This window comes from Macrobrachium nipponense, chromosome 6, assembly GCF_015104395.2.
Source record: "Macrobrachium nipponense isolate FS-2020 chromosome 6, ASM1510439v2, whole genome shotgun sequence".
Classification (NCBI taxonomy): Eukaryota; Metazoa; Arthropoda; class Malacostraca; order Decapoda; family Palaemonidae; genus Macrobrachium; species Macrobrachium nipponense.
The window spans coordinates 118,213,106-118,237,052 of NC_061108.1; the positions used below are offsets into that span (position 1 = coordinate 118,213,106).

The 23,947-nt window shown below is 37.9% G+C and overlaps 1 protein-coding gene across 5 annotated transcripts in view; it reads left to right on the forward strand.

Moving 5' to 3' along the window:
* Positions 1–22,845, forward strand: part of LOC135216044 (gametogenetin-like) — a 255,490-nt gene extending 232,645 nt beyond the window's left edge. For 2 of the 5 annotated variants that reach the window (XM_064251006.1, XM_064251005.1), the window contains 3 exons: positions 6,468–7,528; positions 15,719–15,857; positions 17,794–22,845. In XM_064251006.1, coding sequence (XP_064107076.1) covers positions 6,468–7,528; positions 15,719–15,857; positions 17,794–17,917 — 1,324 coding nt within the window. In that variant the 3' untranslated portion in view covers positions 17,918–22,845. Of the gene's footprint in view, positions 1–6,467; positions 7,529–14,908; positions 14,960–15,718; positions 15,858–17,793 lie in introns of those variants that run through there. The other 3 variants (XM_064251009.1, XM_064251010.1, XM_064251007.1) reach the window with 3 other exon arrangements.
* Positions 22,846–23,947: the final 1,102 nt, after the last annotated feature.

Here is a 23,947-nt window from a genome sequence, read left to right on the forward strand (position 1 = left end):
TGGTAATAATAATAATAAAATAATAATAATAATAATAATAATAATGTATATTTTTCAATTTTATTTTTTCACGTCTTTTTTTCTGCTGGCAATAATGGCTCAAGTGGCATCTTTAAGAATATAATAGATTTTGGCTTTATAAATACTTATTTCACATGTTCATTGGTAGGTTGGTTTTCCATGATTAATGTGTCATTTTCACATACGTTCCAATAATTCTTATATCTGGTTTTCTAATTTTTTGCCTGTTAGCATTTTATTCTGTGGAAATTTCCATTTAGGCTTGCTACTTGTGAGTGAATGTCTGGATAATAATAATAATAATAATAATAATAATAATAATATAATAATAATAATAATAATAATAATAATAATGATAATAATAATATTTTGGTAGATGAAACCTATCCATAAGGAACAAGTACACAGGGGCCATTGACTTCAAATGAATAATAATAATAATAATAATATAATAATAATAATAATAATAATAATAATAATAATAATAATAATAATAATTATTAGGCAATCATTGCGCAATCCTTTCTTAGATGCCCATATTAAACACTTGCAAAAATATTTCGACATCTTCAGATCAAATGGCCTTTGACAAAATAACTACTATTCATGACATACTTTCATCCTCATTCTGATATCCACAAAAGTAAGGATGATCTCTTAGCGTCCAGTTCCCGAGTAAAATTATTCTCAGATAATCTCATATCTGCAGCTTATCAACTGTGAATATTGTCGCCCTAACTTTGAGAGCATCTCCACAGCCATCTGCCGAGAGCATTATGATCTCGGCCGTGAATATCAGCGAGCAAAAACAGGAATATCGGGTGAATCTTAAGTAATATTGGTCGTTTAGAATCCACATCAGTTATCTTGGACTTCCTTTATGTCTGTGGGTGATATCTGCCCCTTTTTCCTATTTTTTATTTTTTTCTTTCTTTCTCCAGGAAGAGCGAAGGTTTTGCCCTACGTTGCAAGCTCCATTGGACATATTTAACGATTGGTGCGATGTCTCTAGATGGGTTGCTGCTGGCAAATGCTTGGTGTTTCTCTCTCTCTCTCTCTCTCTCTGGTTTCCCCTAGCCGTTTTGCCCCCAGTCTATCCATTTCCTTGTCCAGGGTTATTTAACCTTAGAGCTCTCTCTCTCTCTCTCTCTCCTCCTCCTCCTTCTTCTCCTCCTCCTCTTCCTCCTCCTCCTCCTCCTCGTTCCTCATCCCGTTCGGAGAAGCCTAAGGGCCGAGGGTGGAGATCCCTAAGAGGTCACACTCAAAAACCAGACCACGTCGGCCCCCCTTTGACAGAGAGATTGGATGTTTTGATGTTTTGAAACTGGACACATCAACTATCTGCATAAAGTCAGGAATGAGATGCTTCGCGTTTGTTTGTGTTTTGTGGATGCTTACTCATACGCACACACAGATTTGGATATTTTGGAACTGGACAGATCAGCTATCTGAAGATACTTATGAATAAGATGCTCAGTGTTTACTTCAGTTCTGTAGAGACTTGCACAGAGAGAGAGAGAGAGAGAGAGAGAGAGAGAGAGAGAGAGAGAGAGAGAGAGAGAGAGAGAGAGACATACTGGACATTTTGGAACTGGACAGATGAGCTATCTGTAGAAAGTCAGGAATAAGATGCTCAGTATTTACTTCAGCTCTGTAGAGACTTGCCCAGAGAGAGAGAGAGAGAGAGAGAGAGAGAGAGAGAGAGAGAGAGAGAGAGAGATTTTGGAACTCATTAGAACAGCTATTTGAGAAATGTAAGGAATAAGATGCCCAGTGTTTATTTATGATCTGCAGAGAGAGAGAGAGAGAGAAGAGAGAGAGAGAGAGAGAGAGAGAGAGAGAGAGAGAGAGCATGCTGGTTGTTGTTAGATCAAGACGGCCTTGTATTAGGACGGTCTCAACCTTCTTGAGCATTCCAAATTAGCAGAGAAATGAGAAGTTTGATGAAAGGACGAAAAGATTAAATAAGGAAGGATGGGAGTGGAAATGTCTGAATAATGAAAATTCTCTCTCTCTCTCTCTCTCTCTCTCTCTCTCTCTCTCTCTCTCTCTCTCTCTCCCCGCGGAACAGGAACACATGCCAACAACACAAAATATCTTGCATCTCTCTTTCTCTCTCCCTCTCTTTGTGGTCTCTTGATAGGCCAAGAACTCAAGCCAACAACATCAAACATCTCTCTCTCTCTCTCTCTCTCTCTCTCTCTCTCTCTCTCTCTCTCTCTCTCTCTCTCTCTCTCTCAAAAGGAATATCAAAATACCGGCACAAAGCGTCATCATTCCGCGAGCAAAACAAAAGGAGGAAGGTCGGCCTTAGGGGAGCGATTGGAGCATCATCATGGGCAGGTCTGTGAGAAGGAGCGGAGGCTGGAGCCGTTTAATAAACCCGCTTTGCCGATATCCCTTGGCGATGTGCTATGATCATGCCTCTAACTTCGACAGTTAAATGGCCCGTGATATCAAGGTTGCTTTCATTTTTTCTTTCGGGTTTCAAAGGAGGAAATCGATGCCTTGAACCAAATTCCCAGAAGGCGAACGCATCGAGGATTGAGATGATGATATTGTGAAAATTGAAATAGATTTCTTTCCGCTTCTGAAATAGATTTTCTTGCTCCTTCGTCGAGAAGTAATGGAAAGCGTCAAAACCCAATACAAATTTTCACTATTTTTTTTTTTCTTTGTGTGATTGTCAGGTCTTTTCTCATGACAGAGGTGGCTCTAGGGGAAAAGTAGGCAGGTCAGTTTCCCATTCTTCTTTTAATTGATGAATTAAAAGGAAACATTTAGACAACTTGATAAACCCTTAGAGGTGCTTATCAGTGAAATGTTAACTACCAATGCAGAACCTGCAGAATTTATTTATAATCAAGAAAGCTCGTACTTTCTGCATATTGAACTTTCTTTCCAATACTTTTTAAGTCACACATTCATGAACACACCACTTCAAAACAAACTTGTCCAGCTTTTCACTTACAAGAGCTTATTTATCGCATTTCCTGTTACTAATTTTCTAACCACTTCAATATTTCGTACTTAAGATATGGCTCTAGAATAATTCACATGTCAGCGCATTTTAGAAGATTAAATTCAGATTTTTATACAAAGACTGACGCTCGCAAGAGTATTTTACAGTTGCCATTTTCGAAAAGCTGAACTTTTAAACTTTTGACTATAAAGCACAAAATATAGTAGCATTTTCCTTATTGCTTGCAGGCGTCAAAATGACTGTGTTACTGTCTTAAACGAAATGCGTATCCTGTGTAAAAGTTACGCGGGAAATCATGTCATAATGTGAATTCAATCTGATTCTCAGTCATTGTTTCATTGGACAGTGTTTTAGGCGTGGATGATCATATGTATGAATCCAAATTACTGTCGTCTCTCTCTCTCTCTCTCTCTCTCTCTCATTTCTCATTTCTTTGACGTAGTTTCAACGTCGATGATTAACTGTTGGTGTGAAGATAAGTTATTGATTTTAAACTCTCTCTCTCTCTCTCTCTCTCTCTCTCTCTCTCTCTCTCTCTCTCTCTCTCTCTCTCTCTCTCCTTCCTTGACGCCTGTAACTTTCAGTTTGCAGGAACTAAAACGTGTACCTATGAAAGAACCAAGTGTATCGGAATGAACGCAAAACACAACACCAGGAAGTTTTGAGAGCGCGAGAGAGGGAGGGGACTCGGAACAGGTGTATTCACGCCCATATATAGCACGTAGTTCATCTTGACAGATGACAGCATTTTGGGTGGGCGCCCTTAAAACCGGGCGAAGTACGCGACGGGGATGCTGTTTTACGAAAAGTTAAAAGTTAAATGTGTATGTATGTATGTATGTACGTATGTATGTATATGTATATATATATATATATATATGTGTGTGTGTGTGTGTGTGTGTGTGTGTGTGTTTGTGTGTGTATAGTATGTAGTTACACACACACATATTATATATATATATATATATATATATATATATATATTACATATATGTGTAATTGTATATTATATGTATGTGTGTGTAGAGAAAGTGAAACTATAGGCAACTACAATTTGAATTGAAGACACGCGATGAATTATATCTAATTTTCGGATCAGTTTCGTGGCATCACCATTTAACTAGACAAAGTTTTTTTAAAAAATAAACGGAAGATCCTAAAAGCAAAAGCCCTTAAAAGCAATACACCAGTTATTTAAATGACAAGTCCCTCACAAATCTACGAACGTCCACTGAATTTCATCAAATAACTATGAATATGAACCTGTCCATTTTACATTTATTTTGGCAGTTTTTAAACTGATGTTCACCATTCCATCATTATTATTCGTAATAACAGAACATATTTATGTGGACCGAGGTCCGCTGAGTGGAATGCCCATATGCATGAAGAGAAAACACAAAGACGTAGATTAAAATCAACAGCAAAATGAGATTTATGATAAAATCACAAAAAGTTGAGAAATATTTCAGATTAAGACAAAGGGACAAAGCACTTGAGAGTAGGATTTCTGCTTGACATGAACTATTGGGAATCAAGCATTAATTATATTGCCATTATTTTTTTTTATTGTTCTCATTAAGACGGAGTAAAACGGGCGCGTTTTCAGTCGTCTCGTAGGACATGAGCTTTCAAGTTTTGTTTTTATCTTATTGGTAAGAATGTACACTAATAATAAATAATAATAATAATATAATAATAATAATAATAATAATAATAATAATAATAATAATAATAATAATAATAAAATCTATTTCAGCATAAGCTGTGTATATTAATATTAAGAATACAAATAAGTATATATATATATATATATATATATATAATATATATATATATATATATATATATATATATATATATATATGTATAATTAAATCATGGCAATGCTAAAACCAATATAATATCAAGTCACCTCTAAAAACCTAAAAACAACATTAAACATATTTATATCCTCATGAACAAGCGCAATTTTAACATCGGCAATCATCACTTGTCCAGAATTTGGCGGAAGATGCTAAAGGATGCCAGAATAGACTCGTTTTTGAGTGACGCCACCACTAGGTAACGGAGAAAAGCCCGAATTTGACGAGGCGCGTTGGTGGGCCTTTTGTGTGTGGGTGTGGGGTTGCCATGGATGAGTTGTTAGGGCATGTGGGCGTGAAATAGTGTGGGCGGGTGCGGAGGAGGAGGAGGAGGACAAAGAGGAGTGTGGGTGGGGGTTGGAGGAGGAGGGGGTTAGTGGCTTATAGTAAACTACACCCACACGCCCCCAATCAGAGCACCTACGCCTTATCCCCGTTGGCTAAATGATCACCTGACGTCTTGCACAGCGAAGTGACGCCTACGTTTCGTCCCGTCGGTCCGTGGAATTACGACTCGTGAGACGATGCTTGTTCGCTGATGCGTTATTGATGGTCATTAACGTGTGTTATTATATGTCGCCGTTGAAAATACTGCTCACGGGAAATAGAGCAAGCTAGAAAGTGCTTCGACTTGCTAAGCAAGTTTCCATATTCGAAATACAGAGAGAGAGAGAGAGAGAGAGAGAGAGAGAGAGAGAGAGAGAGAGAGAGAGAGAGAGAGAGAGAATATGGTAAAATACAGGTTGATTGTAACAACTGACGTTGCAGCTGGTATGGTGGTCGACGGCGGTAAAATACAGACTAAAATGACATACAAACAAACACAAGATAAGCGTCTTGCGCACGTATCGATACAAGTGGATTTTCAAAATTAATGTGCGCCATTTTTCGGGTTTCTTGGGTGCCTGAGGGGAGAGATATATTGCTACCTATTTACAGTTGCTGCTCCGCTAATCATGATCAATAAAAGGGCGCCATGTCAGCCGTCTCGCCCTTTCATGGTGCGACGCCATAATCGTTTAAATGGCAGACGTTGGGATATGTCATTAGTCATATCAACCAAGTTATGGTTTAATTTTACGGTTTTTTATTTCTTTTAATGTTTAATTTCTTACGCTGTTACAGAACCTTAAGTTTTATTTAGTTACTTGGCATTATTTTCCTGTACCTAGCGAATACTTAAGGCACTGTTTATCACAAAACTGCAACCATCTCCATTCTCTCTCTCTCTCTCTCTCTCTCTCTCTCTCTCTCTTATTGTTACAGATATTCTACACTGAAGAAGTAGAATTATATACCGATGGTTTTACACGTATATTTGGTAGCATTTATTATTATTATTATTATTATTATTATTATTATTATTATTATTATTATTATTATTATTATTATATATATATAATATATATATATGTAATATATATATATATATATATATATATATATATATATATATATATATATATATTATATATATATATTTGTGTGTGCGTGCGTAATTCGAGAATCTTGATTTTAACCGAGTTGTTAGTTTTTAATAACACTTGGGTTTTTATGAATAAATTTCATTGATGCAATATTGATTTTGTTCTCTGCAGGTTCCAAACTTACAACGGTCAGTTCCGGAAGGAGAAGAGATTCGAAGACGGTTCGGTGGTTGGCACCTACGGCTGGGTGGACCCACTAGGTCTCCTGCGGCTGTACGATTACATAGCAGACACCCTCGGGTACAGAATTGTCCGCCAGAGGACGATGAAGGTGGCCCCGATAGTCGACCCTCCCCCCCAGCCATCCCCTCAACATTTCCAGCGACGGCCGGTAACGATCTCTCAGAAGGCGACCCAGTCGCAGCCGGTAACCTCCGTTGTGACCCAGCCTCAACCGGTAACCGAACCTCCAGCGGTAACTAGGCCGTTGCATCCAACGCGCCTGAGACCGGTTTCGCCCCTTCGACCAGTGCCAAAGCTGCCCCAGGTGGCAGTTGTCGAACCTGAGGTGGAGACGAGCCCTTTCCCCGGGCCATCCGTCGTACCCCAACCTCACACACTGAAACCAATACTAGTACCATTGTCGCAGACGGGGTCACTGACGCCATCCCTCGTCCAATTGCAGCCTGTCACGCTTAGACCCCAGCTTCTGGTCAGACAGACCATACCCAATGTGACACCGATTCCCTTGGTCCCAATTTCGAATAATAACGTCATTTTAGGAAAAGACTTCGAAAGTAATGGCGTTGAGGCCACGACTCAGGGATCCGGGTCTTTTGGGGACAGGACCGAGGTCGAAAAACCGAGTAATGCACCGGCGGGAAAGACAGAGAGAGGCGGAGGACGCTTCAGAGGCAAACCGCTCGCTCTGAAAAGGAGGCCTGTGGCAGTTGATCCTACCGAGGAGCCCTCTTCACCAGTGAACAGAGGCTCTGCCAGATTCAAAGGTGTGCCTTTAGCGGCTCAAAAGGGGACGCCGAAGTTGCTTCAGCCTGTGCCATTGAATCAGAGAGAGTCTTCTCCTGCCCCCGCGTTTGGAACGCTCTCCGACAGCCACAGAAACAGCGGCTTTGATAGCGCAGTCAGTAGTACGAATTCAGACAGCAACAACAGGTTTCTAAGGCAACCAGTACATAGAGGAACAGACCTTCCAGCTCGTTCACACGGGACAGGTAAGCTATGTGATAAAATGACTGCAATTGCATTTCCCCAGGGCACGGACATCATCGTTCAAAAACGGCGGTCATCATCTGTTTCTAGAAATATTTAGAAACCGTATTACCACACCATTGTCAGTTCATCATAGTCTTTCATTCATTGGTACTAACCGCAGTCTGTCTTCACTAACACAAGTTCTCTTCATGATCTTAAATCAGTTTCTCTTCAAAAGCTCTACCAGTTTGTGTAGGTCGTAAATCCCAGTAAAGACCAGTTGGCCCTTGAGGGCATCATCAATTTCGCAATAACTAGAGACAACTGAAAGTCTTAATTGATTGATTTATTACGGTTAATTCATCTTCGTATACATTTATCCGATGTGCCCCGACTCTTATTGGTTGTTCGTTCACTGACAGCATTCCTACATCGACTTACAGTCGTCTCTTCTCTCCATCTCATCTCTCTCTCTCTCCTGCTCTTCTCTCTCTGCTCTCTCTCTTCCTCATTTCAATGTCATGTTGGGAGGTAAACATCAGATGTATCTCATCTCTCTATCTCTTCTCTCTTCTCTCTCCTTTCTCTCTCTCTCTCTCTCTCTCTCTCTCTCATTTCTAAATATGTCATGTGGGAGGAAAACATCAGTATCTCATTTCCTCTCATCCGAAAAATTTAATTGGAAATTGTTAACGAATTAGGTAATATTCTTTCTTGCCTCTCTGTCATATATATATATATATAGTATATATATTATATATAAATATATATATATATATATATATATATATAGATATATATATATATAGTATATAAGATATATATATATAGATATATATATATACATATACATATATATAAATATATACATGACAAAGAGGCAAGAAAGAATATTACCTAATTGTTAACAATTTCCAATTAAATTTTTCGGATGAGAATGGATATATATTATATAATATATATAAATAGATAGATATATCTAATATATATAATATTATAAGAATTTAATTAAATTTTTTATAAAGTATAATATATATATATATATATATATATATATATATATATGTGTGTGTGTGTGTGTGTGTGTGTGTCTGTCTGTCTGTGCGTATACACACTATACACCCACTCACTTGAAATCTTGTGATTAAAACCGATCACAAATCAGCTCTCTCTCTCTCTCTCTCTCTCTCTTCTCTCTCTCTCTCTCTCTCTCTTCAAAATTAGTTATATCCTGATCGCTCTGCACGTAACCCCTCATTCAATTACATGTTAAATTTGTAATTTGGAATGGATCACAAATCAAGTCATTATCTCTCTCTCTCTCTCTCTCTCTCTCTCTCTCTCTCTCTCTCTCTCTCTCTCTCTCTCTCTCGTTATCGGAACGGGATTACAAATCAAGTGATCTTTAATTCGCAATCACCCAAATCTTGAGCAGGAGCGGCGGCGGCAGGTGTCATCACCCTTTGCAAAGTGCTTCCGGTATTTACGCACGTAAATCTTCGGCGAATTACTCCCAAAAAGGACAAGTATATAATTCGATTGAAAGGGAAGCGTAAATGCCGTTAACTCTATTGCCATTTTTGGCGTTGTCACTTGTGCGTTTTGGGATGTGATTGCGAGTCAGTGCGTAGACTTTTGCGTGGTGATAAATGTGTTGCACACCCCCATTTTTTATTTTTTAGTTTTTATTCATTTATTTATTTATTTATTTTTTGGGTGGGTGGGGATTGGGATTAGAGGTCCTGAGTTTCTTCCTTAATTCGATATTTCATTAAATCATTGTATTTTTCTAATCTGTAAAAATATTATGGTTACTTCTATTAATTTTATTTTTCTATATCTTTCAAATATTACAGTAAATTCGATGAAGCATAATTTGCGGAGTGAACATTCGTTCTTTTGTTTTCGGGAGAAAATTTCTCACATTTTTTTGTGTAATATTCCATAGCTTTTCTTCATTTTAAAGTATTTTTAAGGATCACTTCACTGATAGCCTATTTCCTTTTTATGGAGCGTCATCACAAAACTTTACCGGGTAGGATACTGCGAGGTGAAACTGCCTGGTTTTCCATGTGGTGGTGAAGGGTTCCTTAGTAACTTTACTTTGGTATTTGTCCTCTTTAACAGTTTGAGAGAAATGATATACCCTCAGGTTTTTCGCATCTATTCTCTTGTTATTCTTAAATGCCTTTTACATTCCTTCTCGAATGCTTTGGTTTCCCGCTGTTACCAATATTGTTATTTGTATAAAGAGCAAAAATTTTTATTGGACATGACAGTTAAATATATCTTGGTTTTACCTGACCACCGAGCTGATTAATAGCTCTCCTAGGGCTGGTCCGAAGGATAAGATATTTTCACGTGGCTAGGAACAAATGGTTACCTAACAACGGGACCTACAGTTTTTTGTGGAATTCGATCAGCATTATATCGAGAGATTCATTTCTGTCACCAGAAATAAATTCCTCTGATTCCGCGTTGGCAGAGCCGTGAATCGAACTTCGGACCACCGAATTGGTAGGCGAGCACGAAAACCACTCGTCCAACGAGGAACTATTGGACATGACAAAAGACGAGAATTCTTTTAGGTCGAATTTGCAAGTTAATGACCTTTTTCGCGTTCCATTTGAGCAGGAGCTCATTACAAATATTAACCAAGAGAGAAAGGCAATAATCAGTGTAGATAAATATACACTAACAAAAGTTCGAATGATTGAAATGTTTAAATGATGATAACGAAGGTGGTTCGTATTTTGCTCCTGTATCTACATATACAGTACAATGTATAACTGAATCACGAAAGTTTGGAACGTGATAAATGCATAAATAAAGGTATAAGCCACGAAAGAAAGATAAACAAGATCTTCGATTCAACGTCCTTTCTTAGCAGGCAAACTAAGTTAAGGACGTTGAGTCGAAATATCTTGCAGCTACTCCGTTGTTTATCTTTCCTTCGTGGCTTATTCCTTTATTTATACAGTACAGTGAAAAGAGATGTGTGTGACGGAATGAAAACGGGATTCATCAAGCTTCAGAAATTCTTCAGTGTTATTTCATATGTAACTGTTGATGGTACTTGCTTCTGTGTCCTTATCTAGCTTGGATGCCATAGATACAAGAATTAAAAGATTGGGGGTTGGGGGTGGAGGACGGATATTTGAGGTTGAGGGGTGGGGGGGGGGTTTTTGAGATTGGGGGGTTGGAGAGGGGTGTTTGGGGTTGAGTGGCGGAGTGTGTTTGGGGTAGAAGGGTGGAGGAGGGGTGTTTAGGGTTGAGGAGTTGAGGAGGGTTGTTGTGGTTGAGGGGTGGGGGACGGGCGTTTGGGGTTGAGGGGTGGTTGACGTTGAAGGGTGGTGGAGGAGTGTTTGATTGGAGGGGTGTTTGAATTTGAGGGGTGGGGGAAGAGTGTTTGGGGTTGAGGGGTTGGGGAGGGTTTTTTTGGGGTTGATGGGTAAGGAGGGGTGTTTGGGGTTGAGGGGTTTGGGGAGGGTTTTTTTGGGGTTGGTGGGTAAGGAGGGGTGTTTGGGGTTGAGGAGTTGAGGAGGGGTGTTTTGGGGTTGATGGGTAATGAGGGGTGTTTGGGTTCAGGGGTGGTTGACGTTGAAGGGTTAGGGAGGATGTTTCAGGGGTCGGGGAAAGAGTTTTTGGGGTTGAGGAGGGGTGTTTGGGTTTGATGTTTTGAGGGGTGGGGAAAGGGGTGTTTGGGTTTGATGTTTTGAGGGGTGGGGAAAGGGGTGTTTGGGTTTGAGGGGTGGAGGAGGCACTGGTGTTTGGGGTTGACGGGTCGGGGAAGGGGTGTTTAGAGTTGACCATAAACCTAAAAGGAGCAATCACTTTGCATTTCAAAATTTGAAGAAATCATGGAAAAGGGAACAGAGAATTCCAAAGCCGGCCACTTTATGGAAGGAAGAAGTCATTGACCTGGGAATCCAGGAGGTTTCATCTCTGCAAAGCTACCTGTGAAGGTGAAAGAGCTTTCTCCATGATAACGGAGCAGCGGTAGATATACGAGTGCACCTTGCCGAGGATAAAAGGACTACCTTGTTAAGGAAGGGCCACTTACCAGGCGAATCAATTTGTGAGTGTTTGCATAGCGTTAGTGGACATTACAAGTACGTACCCAGGAAAGCAAAACAACTTGGGATTGGAAGGACTCATGAATTGGGAACGAAGAGAGAGAGAGAGAGAGAGAGAGAGAGAGAGAGAGAGAGAGAGAGAGAGAGAGAAACACACACCTTGACAAATTGAAGCACGTAAAAGTAGCATTACCTTTACACTTCCGTACTCACATCTTCAAGGGCTGATAATTTCCAGAGTAAACTTAAAGCACTGCTTGAATGACTGGAAGTCAGTCAGGGCGCGTGCCTATACGGCGTCTTGCTAATTGCAACAAAGGATTTCCGGTCGTTACGATGAGTGGTAACGATGGTAATTGGTTGCGGTTCAACGAAAGTACCGGATGATTCCACTGGTTTTGAAGAAAAGTGAAAATGCGAAGGTTTTCGTTTTCTTTTCTTTTGGTTCCTCGGCGATTTCAGGCTTCTCTCTCCTCTCTCACGTCTCTCTCTCTCTCTCTCTCTCTCGTCTCTCTTTCCCCCTTCCTTTTCCTTCCTCCCCTCTCTCTCTCTCTCTCGCTCCAATCTCTCTATATATATATATATATATATATATATATATATATATATATATATATATATATTATTTATTTATTTGTGTGTGTGAGAAAGAAAGATAGCTAAGATTAATCAGTTGCTGGTATTTATTATTCACAATTATCCATATCGTCCAAATAAGAGAAGGATTTATATCATCCGCTTATACTCATTTCACTTTTTTTTATCATCTGAATAGTTTCACTTTTTTTTCTGAGTTCGTTGCTTGTTTGTCAAGTCTCGTCCCTAATTCGTGCAACTGGAGACCTTAGCTCGTGTGTGTGTGTGTGTGTTTGTGTGGTTTTCTTGTTGTCTTTTGCCATGCAGTGAGTTCAGTGGTTTCATTTGAAAAAGAAAGGTCAATGAAATTACCAAGAAAAAAATATATAAAATAGTTAAACATTATTGACTTTACTGCCTGTGTTTTTTCGGGCTTCATCTTGACCCATTGCTTTTTGCAATTGACCTTTACGGTTCCCTTTGAGTTTCTGAAACCCCTTTGTTGTTCGTTCACAAAGGAGGGGCGTTAACTCTACGCTCAGCCTTCCTTCTATATACAGGAGTGAGTGGTGCAAGGTTAATGATTATATTGATACGTCTGCCTTTGGTCTCCGTCTCTGAGCTGTGTAACAGCACTTTCCAGTAATACAAACAAAGACGCAGTAACCTCAAGATGACAGCGAGCCATAAATATCGTTCATACTTTCGTCTCCGGGGAGAGAGAGAGAGAGAGAGAGAGAGAGAGAGAGAGAGAGAGAGAGAGAAGGTGGAGGGTTGTGCACAAAAACTTGTACTCGACGCACTGATCCATATCAACGCTATTTTAATGGTGTCCATTAGAATGAAGTTTTAATGAAATCGTCCCGCGTGCTTATGGGCAACATTTTGTCGATGAACTGTATGAATTATGTGGAAGGATGAGAGGAGAAACGAGTCACTGAATAGGTGAAGAAAGAGGGGTAAATGATTCTGTGCCGAAGAAAGAAAAGACACCAAGAGCATCTATGGAGGTCATGGAATGCATGACGGGATAGTTTAGCCAACTCTCCTTAATGGAGGTGAAGTTTGGTCTCTGAATACAAATGAACAAGAAACGGCTGAAGCTGTTTAGATGAACTACTTGCGTAGTTATGTCGCATAAGAAAGGAATGGGTGATGAGTATGGAGATACGTAAAGTGATAAAAAAAAAAAAGTTATGTGAAGGATGGATCGGCGTGTTCTGAGATGGTCTGGCCGTGTGGAAAGATAGGAGGGTGATAGATTAATGAATATTGTGTATAATTCTGAAGTGTGATTAAGGTCAAAGATGCAGAGAACCAGAAAAGTATGTATAGATGGCGGAAAAGAGGTATTTTCATGCAATGGCGAATCATCCGCAGTTGAGCATTTAATGTATGAATATGGATGTAACCGTTGTTATTTATACAGAATCAACCCAGCACCTAATTTAGGGGTCTTGCTTGCTGAAACACACACATTATATATATATATATATATATATATATATATATATATATATATATATGTCTGTCTGTATGTATGTATCTGTATAGCAAAAACAGGAATATTACATGTACAAGAATAATTTGTTATAAGATTCATAGATTTGACAATTGTCGGTTGTGTCCTGTCTGATCAACTTTTTCCTCGTCGCATTGTGTCTGTTCTCTTTCTCTTTCCCTCCTTCGCACGACCTTATAAGCATTTGCGTGCGAAGAGGGAAAACAAATAAATCGTGTCACTACCAATTTCGTAATCCTTTGTTCGAAGTTCAGTAGAATCAGCAACAGGTTCGCGCTGTAGTCGGGTTCGTCATGACGTGTCTCCACCCAGAAATTTGTTTCAGACGTCTGCATTATGTCAGTGACAAATTGCGAACGACTCTTGATTCCTCTCTCTCTCTCTCTCTCTCTCTCTCTCTCTCTCTCGTCTCTCTCTCTCTCTCTCTATACTATATATATATATATATATATATATATATATTATAGTAATATATATATATTTATGTGTGTACTATATGTATATTGTTGAAACTACTTTTTTTCGAAAATTTAGTTTTCCTTACCGGGTTTCAATGACAATGGAAAGATTTTTGTGAATTCACACTTATAACCACTGTTCGCTGTCCAAATAAATAAGCGGCAATTGTTGATGCGTTCGCAACATTTCCAAAGGACCTTGCATTACAATCCGGAACCGATTCTTGTTAGCTTACATCTCGTAGTGACTCTTGCCGATGCTTTATGAAGTAAAAAATGTACATCAAAAAGGTTTTAAGTAGCGGGTGTGATTTTCCTTTCTTCCGAAACTATGACAGTAGAGTCAACCAATATGTTGGTGATGAGCAAGAGACATGTACATTATATATTACAGAAAGAGACTACGAACCTTAAAAAAAGAAAAAAAAAAGCAAATGAATTTTAGAATACGGATAACCTCAATATATAACACCCACTAATCGTTTGCTTGTTGGAGATATAATGCACACGAGCATTTGCATAATCAAATCATTTGCAATTTTCATACAACTGGTTGAGCATCAGATCATTTTCTTGACGTGGCCCAATATTACCAGCATTACCTACCCTGTGGGCACATTTCCTTATTCATTTCTTCAAAATTAGTGCTAACTTTGATCGTTTGCTTTATTGAACATTTCCTTTCTTTAAAATTCATCCCTGTTATGTATGCTTTCATTCTGTCCATTAACATTAAGTTGTTTTTCTCTTCTTTATTTATCCTTTCAGAACCCTAGGTCTCTGGCGAACCAATTTCCCTTTTCTTCATTTATTCTTTAAGTGAGTATTCGTTCTGTTCCTGCCCGATTTCCATGTCCTTCCACTGTTTTTATAAAATCCTTTTCTGTTCATGAGTTTCATAAATAACGCCATACATCAGTAATAACATGAATATCATAAGTTACGCCATTCATTAATATTAATCCTTTCATCTTTTTTAAGAGTCACTTCCATGCATCGTAAGTGTCATCTGACATTATAACAAAAGGTGTACATTATTTAGTCCTTAAATATTTCAGGATTATAAGGAAAATTAACATAAACCACATAACTTTTTAAGTCACTGGCTACTTACTTTTATTTCTTTATTGATTTAATTTTTTCGCATGCATAATAAAGAAACCAGCTGGGAAGAAGACTAAGGAGGGCGATTTCAGCAAAATTCAAATTATTCCCAACATAACTTAATGTATTGATGATAACTCACGAATTCAGATTTCACCTATGGAAAGAGCGTGCTTAAAAGCTCACATAATTTGAAAGCTATTTTTGATAATCAGGCATGCTATACATAGTTGTGGAATCCTTTAAAAAGGAAACCATGAAGCTTCCTTATTAAGCATTTTATTGGTTTTAGGAAAGCAATTAATATTTTTAATTTACATGTACATTATTTTCCTCCTTATGAATAAATTGGTGTAGGTATCAGTAATCTTGATTAACCAAAACCTCAAGCATTTGAATATTCATGAGGGATGCCTTACCTGGGTGATATTAGCCCTACTATAACATTAGTGAATAACACAACAATAATTACAGGTAATCTAACACCTCAGAGGGCCACTAACTCAGAAGAGAACTTTGACCTACCTCCAGACTTACCTTACAGTATCAACTATGACCTCGGTAATCAATTTCGCCTGGAAAAAATACTGCCTGACGGGACGAAAGTAGGGAGGTAAGTAGAAGTAAACATGTTTTTTTTTGTATATTTTTGCCCTCATTCCTTTAGGTTACTTTGCGGTTTGGCACGAATGCCCTCCATATTTCATTAGAAAAAGGAGAATGGTAATTTGAATAGTTGAGTAATTATTTTATTTTAAAAGGTAGCAACAGCAGTTACTTGGACAGTCATCCTATAAACAAACTTTAGTTACATGTCAACAGAAGGCAAATTACTTTAGTATATTCTAAACTAATCGTTTTCTTTACCACTGCTTCAGAAGAAAACGTAAATTTTAGCATATACCAAACTGTTTGTTAGTTACACCACTACGTAAACTGTACTTAAAGATATATTACTAGTAAAATAAACGAAAAGAAAAAAGAAGTCTTGATTTTAATGAAAGCTGTTGGTCAAGGTGTTATCTGAATAGTATCACAGGTACTTGCTGGACATCAAATTACTGGAGATGCTGAATAAGGTGGGAAGTGTTGCGCAAACTGCCATCACAGCGTCATATTATTGATGACCCTGGAGGGGGGTTGAGCAGTCAGTGCACCTCATGCAGTGCATTGTAGGCATTACTGAAGGTTCTTTGCAGCGTCCCTTCGACCCCTAGTTGCAAATGCTTTCATTCCTTTTGCTGTACCTACCTCTGTTCATATTCTCTTTCTTCCATCTTACTGTCCACCCTCTCCTAACAATTGTTTCATAGTGTAACTGCTTTGAGGTTTTCCTCCTGTTGCGCTTTCAAACCTTTTACTGTCAATTGCCATTTCAGCGCTGAATGGCCTCAGTTGCCCCAGTGCTTGGCATTATGCCTAAGATCTATAGATACATATTATGGATGTAGTTTATATATATAATATATTATATATATATATGTATATATATGTGTGTATATATATATGTATATATATATATATATACTATATATATATATATATATATATATATATATATATATATATATATATATTTATTTCTTTTTTTCTTTAAAGTTTAGAGCACCAAACTCCATGACAATACCAGGTCCGGTGAAGGTCCGCCATTATTGAGTAGAGAGAAATTAAGGCAGTGCTTGCATCTTGATATTTGTTCGTTAACTCTGGGTCAAAGGTCAGGATCAATGAAGACACTACGCAGGGCCCACCTGCAAAAGAGAAATTCAGTCTTGTTTATCCTGCATTAATAAATATGAATTCTTCATATGTTCGAACATTAAGGCAATAACTGAAGCTTATGGACGAGGGCAAACTAGAGGTTTTTCGTCAAAAATATTTTGTGTCAAACATGATGATCCTCTGATGACACCTAAGCAAGAGAACAATATTTTAGCAATGTGACCTTATCTCTGCAAACAAGGCAACATATGATGACGTGATTTTGAAGTGCAGTTTAAAACGATGCTTGGGGTAACACCAAGTTTTGTCAAATACTGTCCTTCGTTGAGTAGAGCTTTGCCAATGCATTCTGTAAGTTATATTTCAGTTAAATTTGCTGTAAGTAAGAATTCCTGTTTTACAGTAAACAGCAATTATTTAATTTAGTACAATTATATAGCTTGAATGAAAGATAAGTTTACCACTCCAGGCATGAATAACTTTGATACTGAACACAAATCAACTATTAGAAATTGGGATACTACTTTATAACTTAATATACAGACAACCTCTCAATTCATTTAATTTGTATATGTGTCTGTGGCATATGTGATATAAAGGATCTCTAGTGTCAGACTATTGGATTTCGCGTTTATCTTGTACTAGGATTTCACCCCAAGCTGAAGTATAGGATTTTGAATTACAATGGACATCAGAAGACTCTCTCTCTCTCTCTCTCTCTCTCTCTCTCTCTCTCTCTCTCTCTCTCTCTCTCTCTCTCTCTCGTAGTTTTAAATATAGGTCTTGGCAATAATTTTCTTTGGTAATGATTCTCATTTACTCCACAGGCACGGATATGTGGACCCTCTAGGCGTACTTAGAGTCACGCATTATTCCACTGGCCCCAACGGTCACCGGGAGAAACAAGACAACAAATGGGTGGGAACCAGGGACCCGGAGGCGCATAATTGATCGAGCGATCTCTGGGAATCAGCGGGAAAGATATAGTCTACCCTCTCGACAAAAGAGGAAAGAAAATGAAGCCTTGCTTTTGTTAACAGGAGGGAAAACAAATGTCAGCAGCAGCTTCAAATGAAGAGGAGAAGGATTTACGCCTACAACCGCTTGCAACACTCGATTCGAAGGATATCCCTTACAAAGTGGCGCTTTGTTTCACGAGTTTGTTGAGACCAATAGACGACGCCTGCCGATGATGTTGGATCAGGAGGCTCTCCCATTGCTCTTCCCTTCATTCCAGTATAGTGAAGAGTCTTCCTGTACACATGAAGCGATATTTTTCGTATTTTTTTAGCTTATGTCAAGGTGAAAGTACCGAACTTGAATTAGACCCGTGAAATGACAGTTTTTTATTGTGAAAAAGTGAACCTATTGGTTATCGAGGAAGACAGTACAATAGTAGAAACGTGAGATGTATAATCCAGACTTTTTCGAGTGTCGATGGGTTGTACTTAATTATTACAAAATGTAATTCAGTGAAACGAAATCTGTGATTGCTGGATAAAAGCGACCGTGAATGTTTACCGGTGACATGAGATATGTTTTCACGATGAAGCGTCTCACAAATATAAGCCATTTGTGATCGTATACATTTAAGGTCCTTGCCTTTGCAAGAGGTAGTTTGCCTTTTAGCCAAGTTCGGTCATTATTAACGGAGCTACTTCCGAGTCTTGTCAACGGAAAGTAAGGAAGCCCAGTGATTTGTGGCACTGGAAGCTTCGATTTAAGTAAAGGCATTATTCTTTCTGTCACGTATTTGGTTCTGTCAAATAAGCATCTTTTGATATGTTGAATCACTGATGACAAATGCGTTGTTAACGAGTATCTAAAGGCATTATCCCTTCTGTCGTTCATTTTGGTTGTGTTAGATGAACAGATTCTGATGTTTGAATCACGAATGACACATCAGTCATTTCCTTGACGAGGCAAAAGTAACAAAAAAAAGTTTCATTTCAGCATCACTGACTACCTTCAACTAAACTGGGTGTTTAATGCAAGCTGAATTGCTGTGAATATTACTGCAAAAGGTGCTATTAACTTTAAAACGAAAATTATTAGCTTTGGGGGAATTTTAGTGTAATTTTGAGTAATGCTTTCTCCTAATATCCACTCGAGGATTTGAGAGTGGAAGGCTTTTAAAAGCAAGAGAATAAACGGATAGAGGTTTTTAAATATTGAAAGGTTTGTGATAATTATATTCAGTCGTTTGTTTTGCTTAAGATGAATTTTCATCTTTGGTTGTCATAGGTCAAGTTTTTTATTCATAATTTTCCCCGGTGAACGATTTCGTCATTTTGTCGTGGCTTTAAAATCTCTATTGATCCAAGAGTTTGTGGCAAACAAACAGTTTCTACTAATAGTGATTAAGATAAACTGGGTATTCTTCATTCATGTGCATTCGAGGAAATGACTTCCAAGTGGACAGCATTTCCTTTCACATTTCACCTTCTTTTCCAATATAAGTATTTTGTTAGATACCTCGAAAGCTTATTTTAACTTTAACTTTTCATGAATGGCCTATGATTAGATTTCAGACATTATTTCCTACAGTTTATTCCTTCACCAGTCCTTTTTCTCTGAAAGAACCTTTCATCATTAAAGCAACAGAATTGCCATTACTTCAGTCGAATAATATTTTTTGCCATTATGAGCAGCCAAGACTTCGAGGTATCTACTTTTCATTTCCTGTCTCAGAAGTGGAAAGAAAATAGGAAAGCAATTTAACGGATGGCTTCTTTGGTATATCTCTCATTGAATGGGATCTCAGCTTTTGGTACTAAATGGGACAATGCTTTGTCGAGGTCTGTGTGTAAGTTCTTCACTTCCAGTAGAATTAAGTTGGTGCTGTTTTAAACCACGGGTTCTCAAGGTGGTTGTCTAGTTAGTATTGCAAATGCTTCTTGTGTATAGTAGCGGTTGAAGTAATTCTCCATATCTGCATCAGAATCATACTTCTTTATACCTTTTATTCCCTTTGATAATGCAGCTGAACAACTCTGTTCTTTGCAGACGCACGCGTGTTGAAGACTACCCAGTTGCCAGTAATATTAATTCAAATATTGCCTTATGTAACAAAGTAATTTAAGCGTAGTACGTAATGATACGAGAGTCGGTTTGGCTTGAAATGTTTCAGAACCGATGGATTAGAGCAGTTGCATTTGGGAAATGCTTTGGCGCGTTTTTATGGATTTCAAACGTAACTCATTATTTTACTTCACCACACGAACACGTAGTGTTTGAAAGTTACTTTATGAAAAATGAATGGGACCGTTAGAAAAAGCTACTGCTCTCTAAATGCGAGTTTGGCCATGTTTTTATTTATGTATACCTACGTACAGTATATCACAAAGTAAAGGGCATTACTAACACACTGACATTCAGTTCTTACATGCACTGGGAACGTTTTGGAGAGAGAGCTGTAATTTTTTTTAAATGAAGTACTGGAACTTTATATGAAAAAAGATTATTACATGAATTGTAAAGACAGACCATATAGCAACTTTTTATTACGTTAGACGCATTCCATTCAAAGGTCAACATTTGGGTGACAGAATTCCTGGCCTGTATGTAGGAATATCTTTCAAATTAGAAGGTTATTTTCATTAATAATGTAATCAGGTACAGAATGATTTTTCTAATTGATCATTCTGCCCCGAAGGGTGATCAGCATGTTTTATGGGAATTATGTATGTGGATAAAATTATCGTTTGCAATTGATCAATCATCAGTGCAGATAATTTCACCATGAATAGCCTAATTTCTGCCCAGTCGCCAGGCAATTAAGAAACTATTTTACCGTCATCACTAGGACTCTGTTTAAATTGCTCTGTCAATATCAGTTCCTTATTGTACTGCAGGAGACTGCAAAACACCTGAAGGAATTCATTGCTGTGCCAAAAAAAAAAAAATCTCAAGGTCCTTTTTGCTTTTTTCTGTGCTTAAAAGTACAAAGGAATCGAAGGACCTTGAAAAATTTCGGGTCTCTTGAACGTACGGTTCCCGGTGCAGGGTGGAAACGGGACGAAGGAAATAAACAAAAAGTTTTGGAATATTTAACTTTAGAATAGTGACTGTAACTGTAGATTAGTTATTGAATATTCTTTTGCAAAACAAAATTTTGAGCACTCAGTGCAGTTCATTATGATTAGGAAATGACAAATGTGCCCATATTGGAGAGGACCGGAAGCTAGCTTTATTCTTAAGAGTATCTTTTTCTTGTTCCTGAAGTTAGTTGGATTTTTTTTCAAACATCGTCACAGAATCAACTTTAAGTCTATTCTTAAACACGGAGTGAAAATTTCCCTGGTAGATTAACAATCGTAGATAATCTACTTTTCCGTCTGTCTTCTTTGAGAGAAGCCAAGAAAGAGAACTGAGAATCTCCGTAGGTTTCGAGGCAGATCAATACTTTTCTGCCCAAATTCCATTTACACATTTTTACATTCCATTTACATTTTTAAGTCGACGAAGCTAGTCAAGTCTCCTATGTAAATGGATGAAGTTGTGATTTGCATAATTCGGTCTTTTACTGTTCATTTAGCTCCTAAAACTTCCCCGGATGTCCAACTAGCGTCAGCGTAATGGAAACCTCTGATAATGAGTTAATTATCTCGTTAATTATGTATGTGACGGCTACTTTTTTACCGTTTGGCAAAACAGCAAGCAAGAATCGAAATGAAAATGATGACTCATGTGATTGGTCCTAATTTATTTCACCGCATGTCAAGTTATATAACAAAGCACAGTCCCTAAATTCGTTATAATATCTCACGGGAAATGGTAGGTAATGAACTTTTCTATCTTGTTTAGAATTCTAATTCTTGAATTGAGCATAAATGTAATGTTATATTTAAGTCGCTGTAAAATCAATACTGATTTTCCCCATCCCGTGATACAGTTGTGAATATTCAGCCTTTCCATTTGACGAACAATGACGAGCTTGACTTAAACGCAATTCTTGAATGTAAATTTTGTCTGTCTTTAGTCTCCAAATTTTAATCACTTGTATACTGTAGCTATAAGTCACAGAAAATGCAGAACAAGGTCATCCGAGTTTTTGGACATGTTTCATAAAAACGAAAAGTGACACACTGACATGATCAAATTATCTTTAGAGAAGCGCTACTGAAATGAAAATAGCCAGATCAGTCGAATTGGTGAATTTGATATTTTAGTCATCAACGATTTACCTCCTTAACTCTTGCGCAGCTTGCTGTGATCATACGATAAAAACAGAGTCGTATTTAATCATAGATATTCCCTTGTTTTGATGTTCAGGGCTGGTATACAATCGACGGGGCATGGCAGTTACTTTTTGCGGATTAGACGCATATTTCGAAGAGGACGCCTGCTTTCTGTTTGTTCCTCTCGTTTTGACCAAGTACTTTAGGGTTAAGACTTTTTTTTTCACCCAAAAGATGTTTTTAACAGATATTTTTGAAAGATTAATGGCTTGGTGAATCGTTTTGTAAAACGCGAGATTTGAATTAATGCAATATCCTTGAAAACAGTTTATGGTTCTAAATTGATATGTTCACAAAATTAATCATCGATCATTGCAAATATTTCTCCTATAGTGAGATAAATTGTAAGATATGAATTGTAAATAATAATCATAAAACTAAAATGAGTGAATAACTCAAGACTATGATAATCCCGTATAAAACTGTACTGGTCTCTCTCTCTCTCTCTCTCTCTGAAAAGTTAAACTAATATGGTGCCATGCCCATATCCAACTTCTCTGCCAGCTCTGGGATACATAAATACTTCAGGGTGTATTAGTGCCATGTGCCATCAGTCAAACAAGGAGTCAACGTGAATTGCCGTTGGCGATCAAGTGCAATTATGTATGTATCTGATTCCAAATAAAAATATTTACCCTACGTTTCTGTGTTTCATTCGTGTCCTTGGTGAAACTTTGAAGAATGACGCAGACGGTGTTTTTATTTTTTATTTTTTATTTATTTTTTTTTTGCGAGAGGATGCTGAGTGACGGCGATAATGGAGGTAAGATAATTGTCTGAGGTAAGATTTCATCTTGTTTTTGCTAGAATAATTATCGTTATTTTGTGATAAACTGACACATGCGGAAGTATCAACAAACGCGAACCAGCAAATAGTTAAACAAAACTGTGAACTACCCGGTCAACAATAACAATGAAAAATTCATTTCACATCAGTGCACAAGAAACACAGCAATACAAAATTTCTATTTAATCATTTTCATGACCTCATACTCAGTAGTGAGGGGTTCTTTTCGTCTATCAAACCATATACGTCTATACTCTGTCTGTCCAGCCCCCTGCGGTGTTTGCCTAAGGTAACACTGCGTCCCGGGCTTTAGATAGTTGCGCTATGTGTAAGTTTTAGGTAAATAAAAGGATATCTGGGTGTACATTTGCAACTGAAAAGTGTTTTAATAATTTACTGTATGCGAATTACACCGTTAATATTCGAAATAGGGTATTGTTATAATTGTTGAATGTAAGCTGAATGTAACTATCCATACGCAAACGGCGGGTGGACAGATGGAAAAAAAAACCTAGTATAGGTATCAAACAATTAGCAGAAACTTTCAACTCTATGTTCCCTTTTGGCATTAAGTCATAGGCCTATGTTGCTTATCCTATCAACTTTGGCGATGAAATATTTATCCAGCATCTTTTTAAATCTCGTGTCTCCCGAAGACAATGGAAGTCTCTCTCTCTCTCTCTCTCTCTCTCTCTCTCTCTCTCTCTCTCTCTCTCTCTCTCTTGCTTACCAAACATCTTTCGGCGAACCTTGGGTTGTCTTCTCAACTTTACATGGAAATAATCCTGAGGTCTAGTGCCTCCCTGACCTAATAATGTGGGAGCATGTTAGCATAAGTTTGTCAATTTTGTGAGGTAATGGCTCAATGAAAAAGATTTGGAAGACGGTTCATCTTCTCAGCTATTCTGCTTCTTCTCTAAATAACGACGGACGATACGATTTAATCCTTCTTTA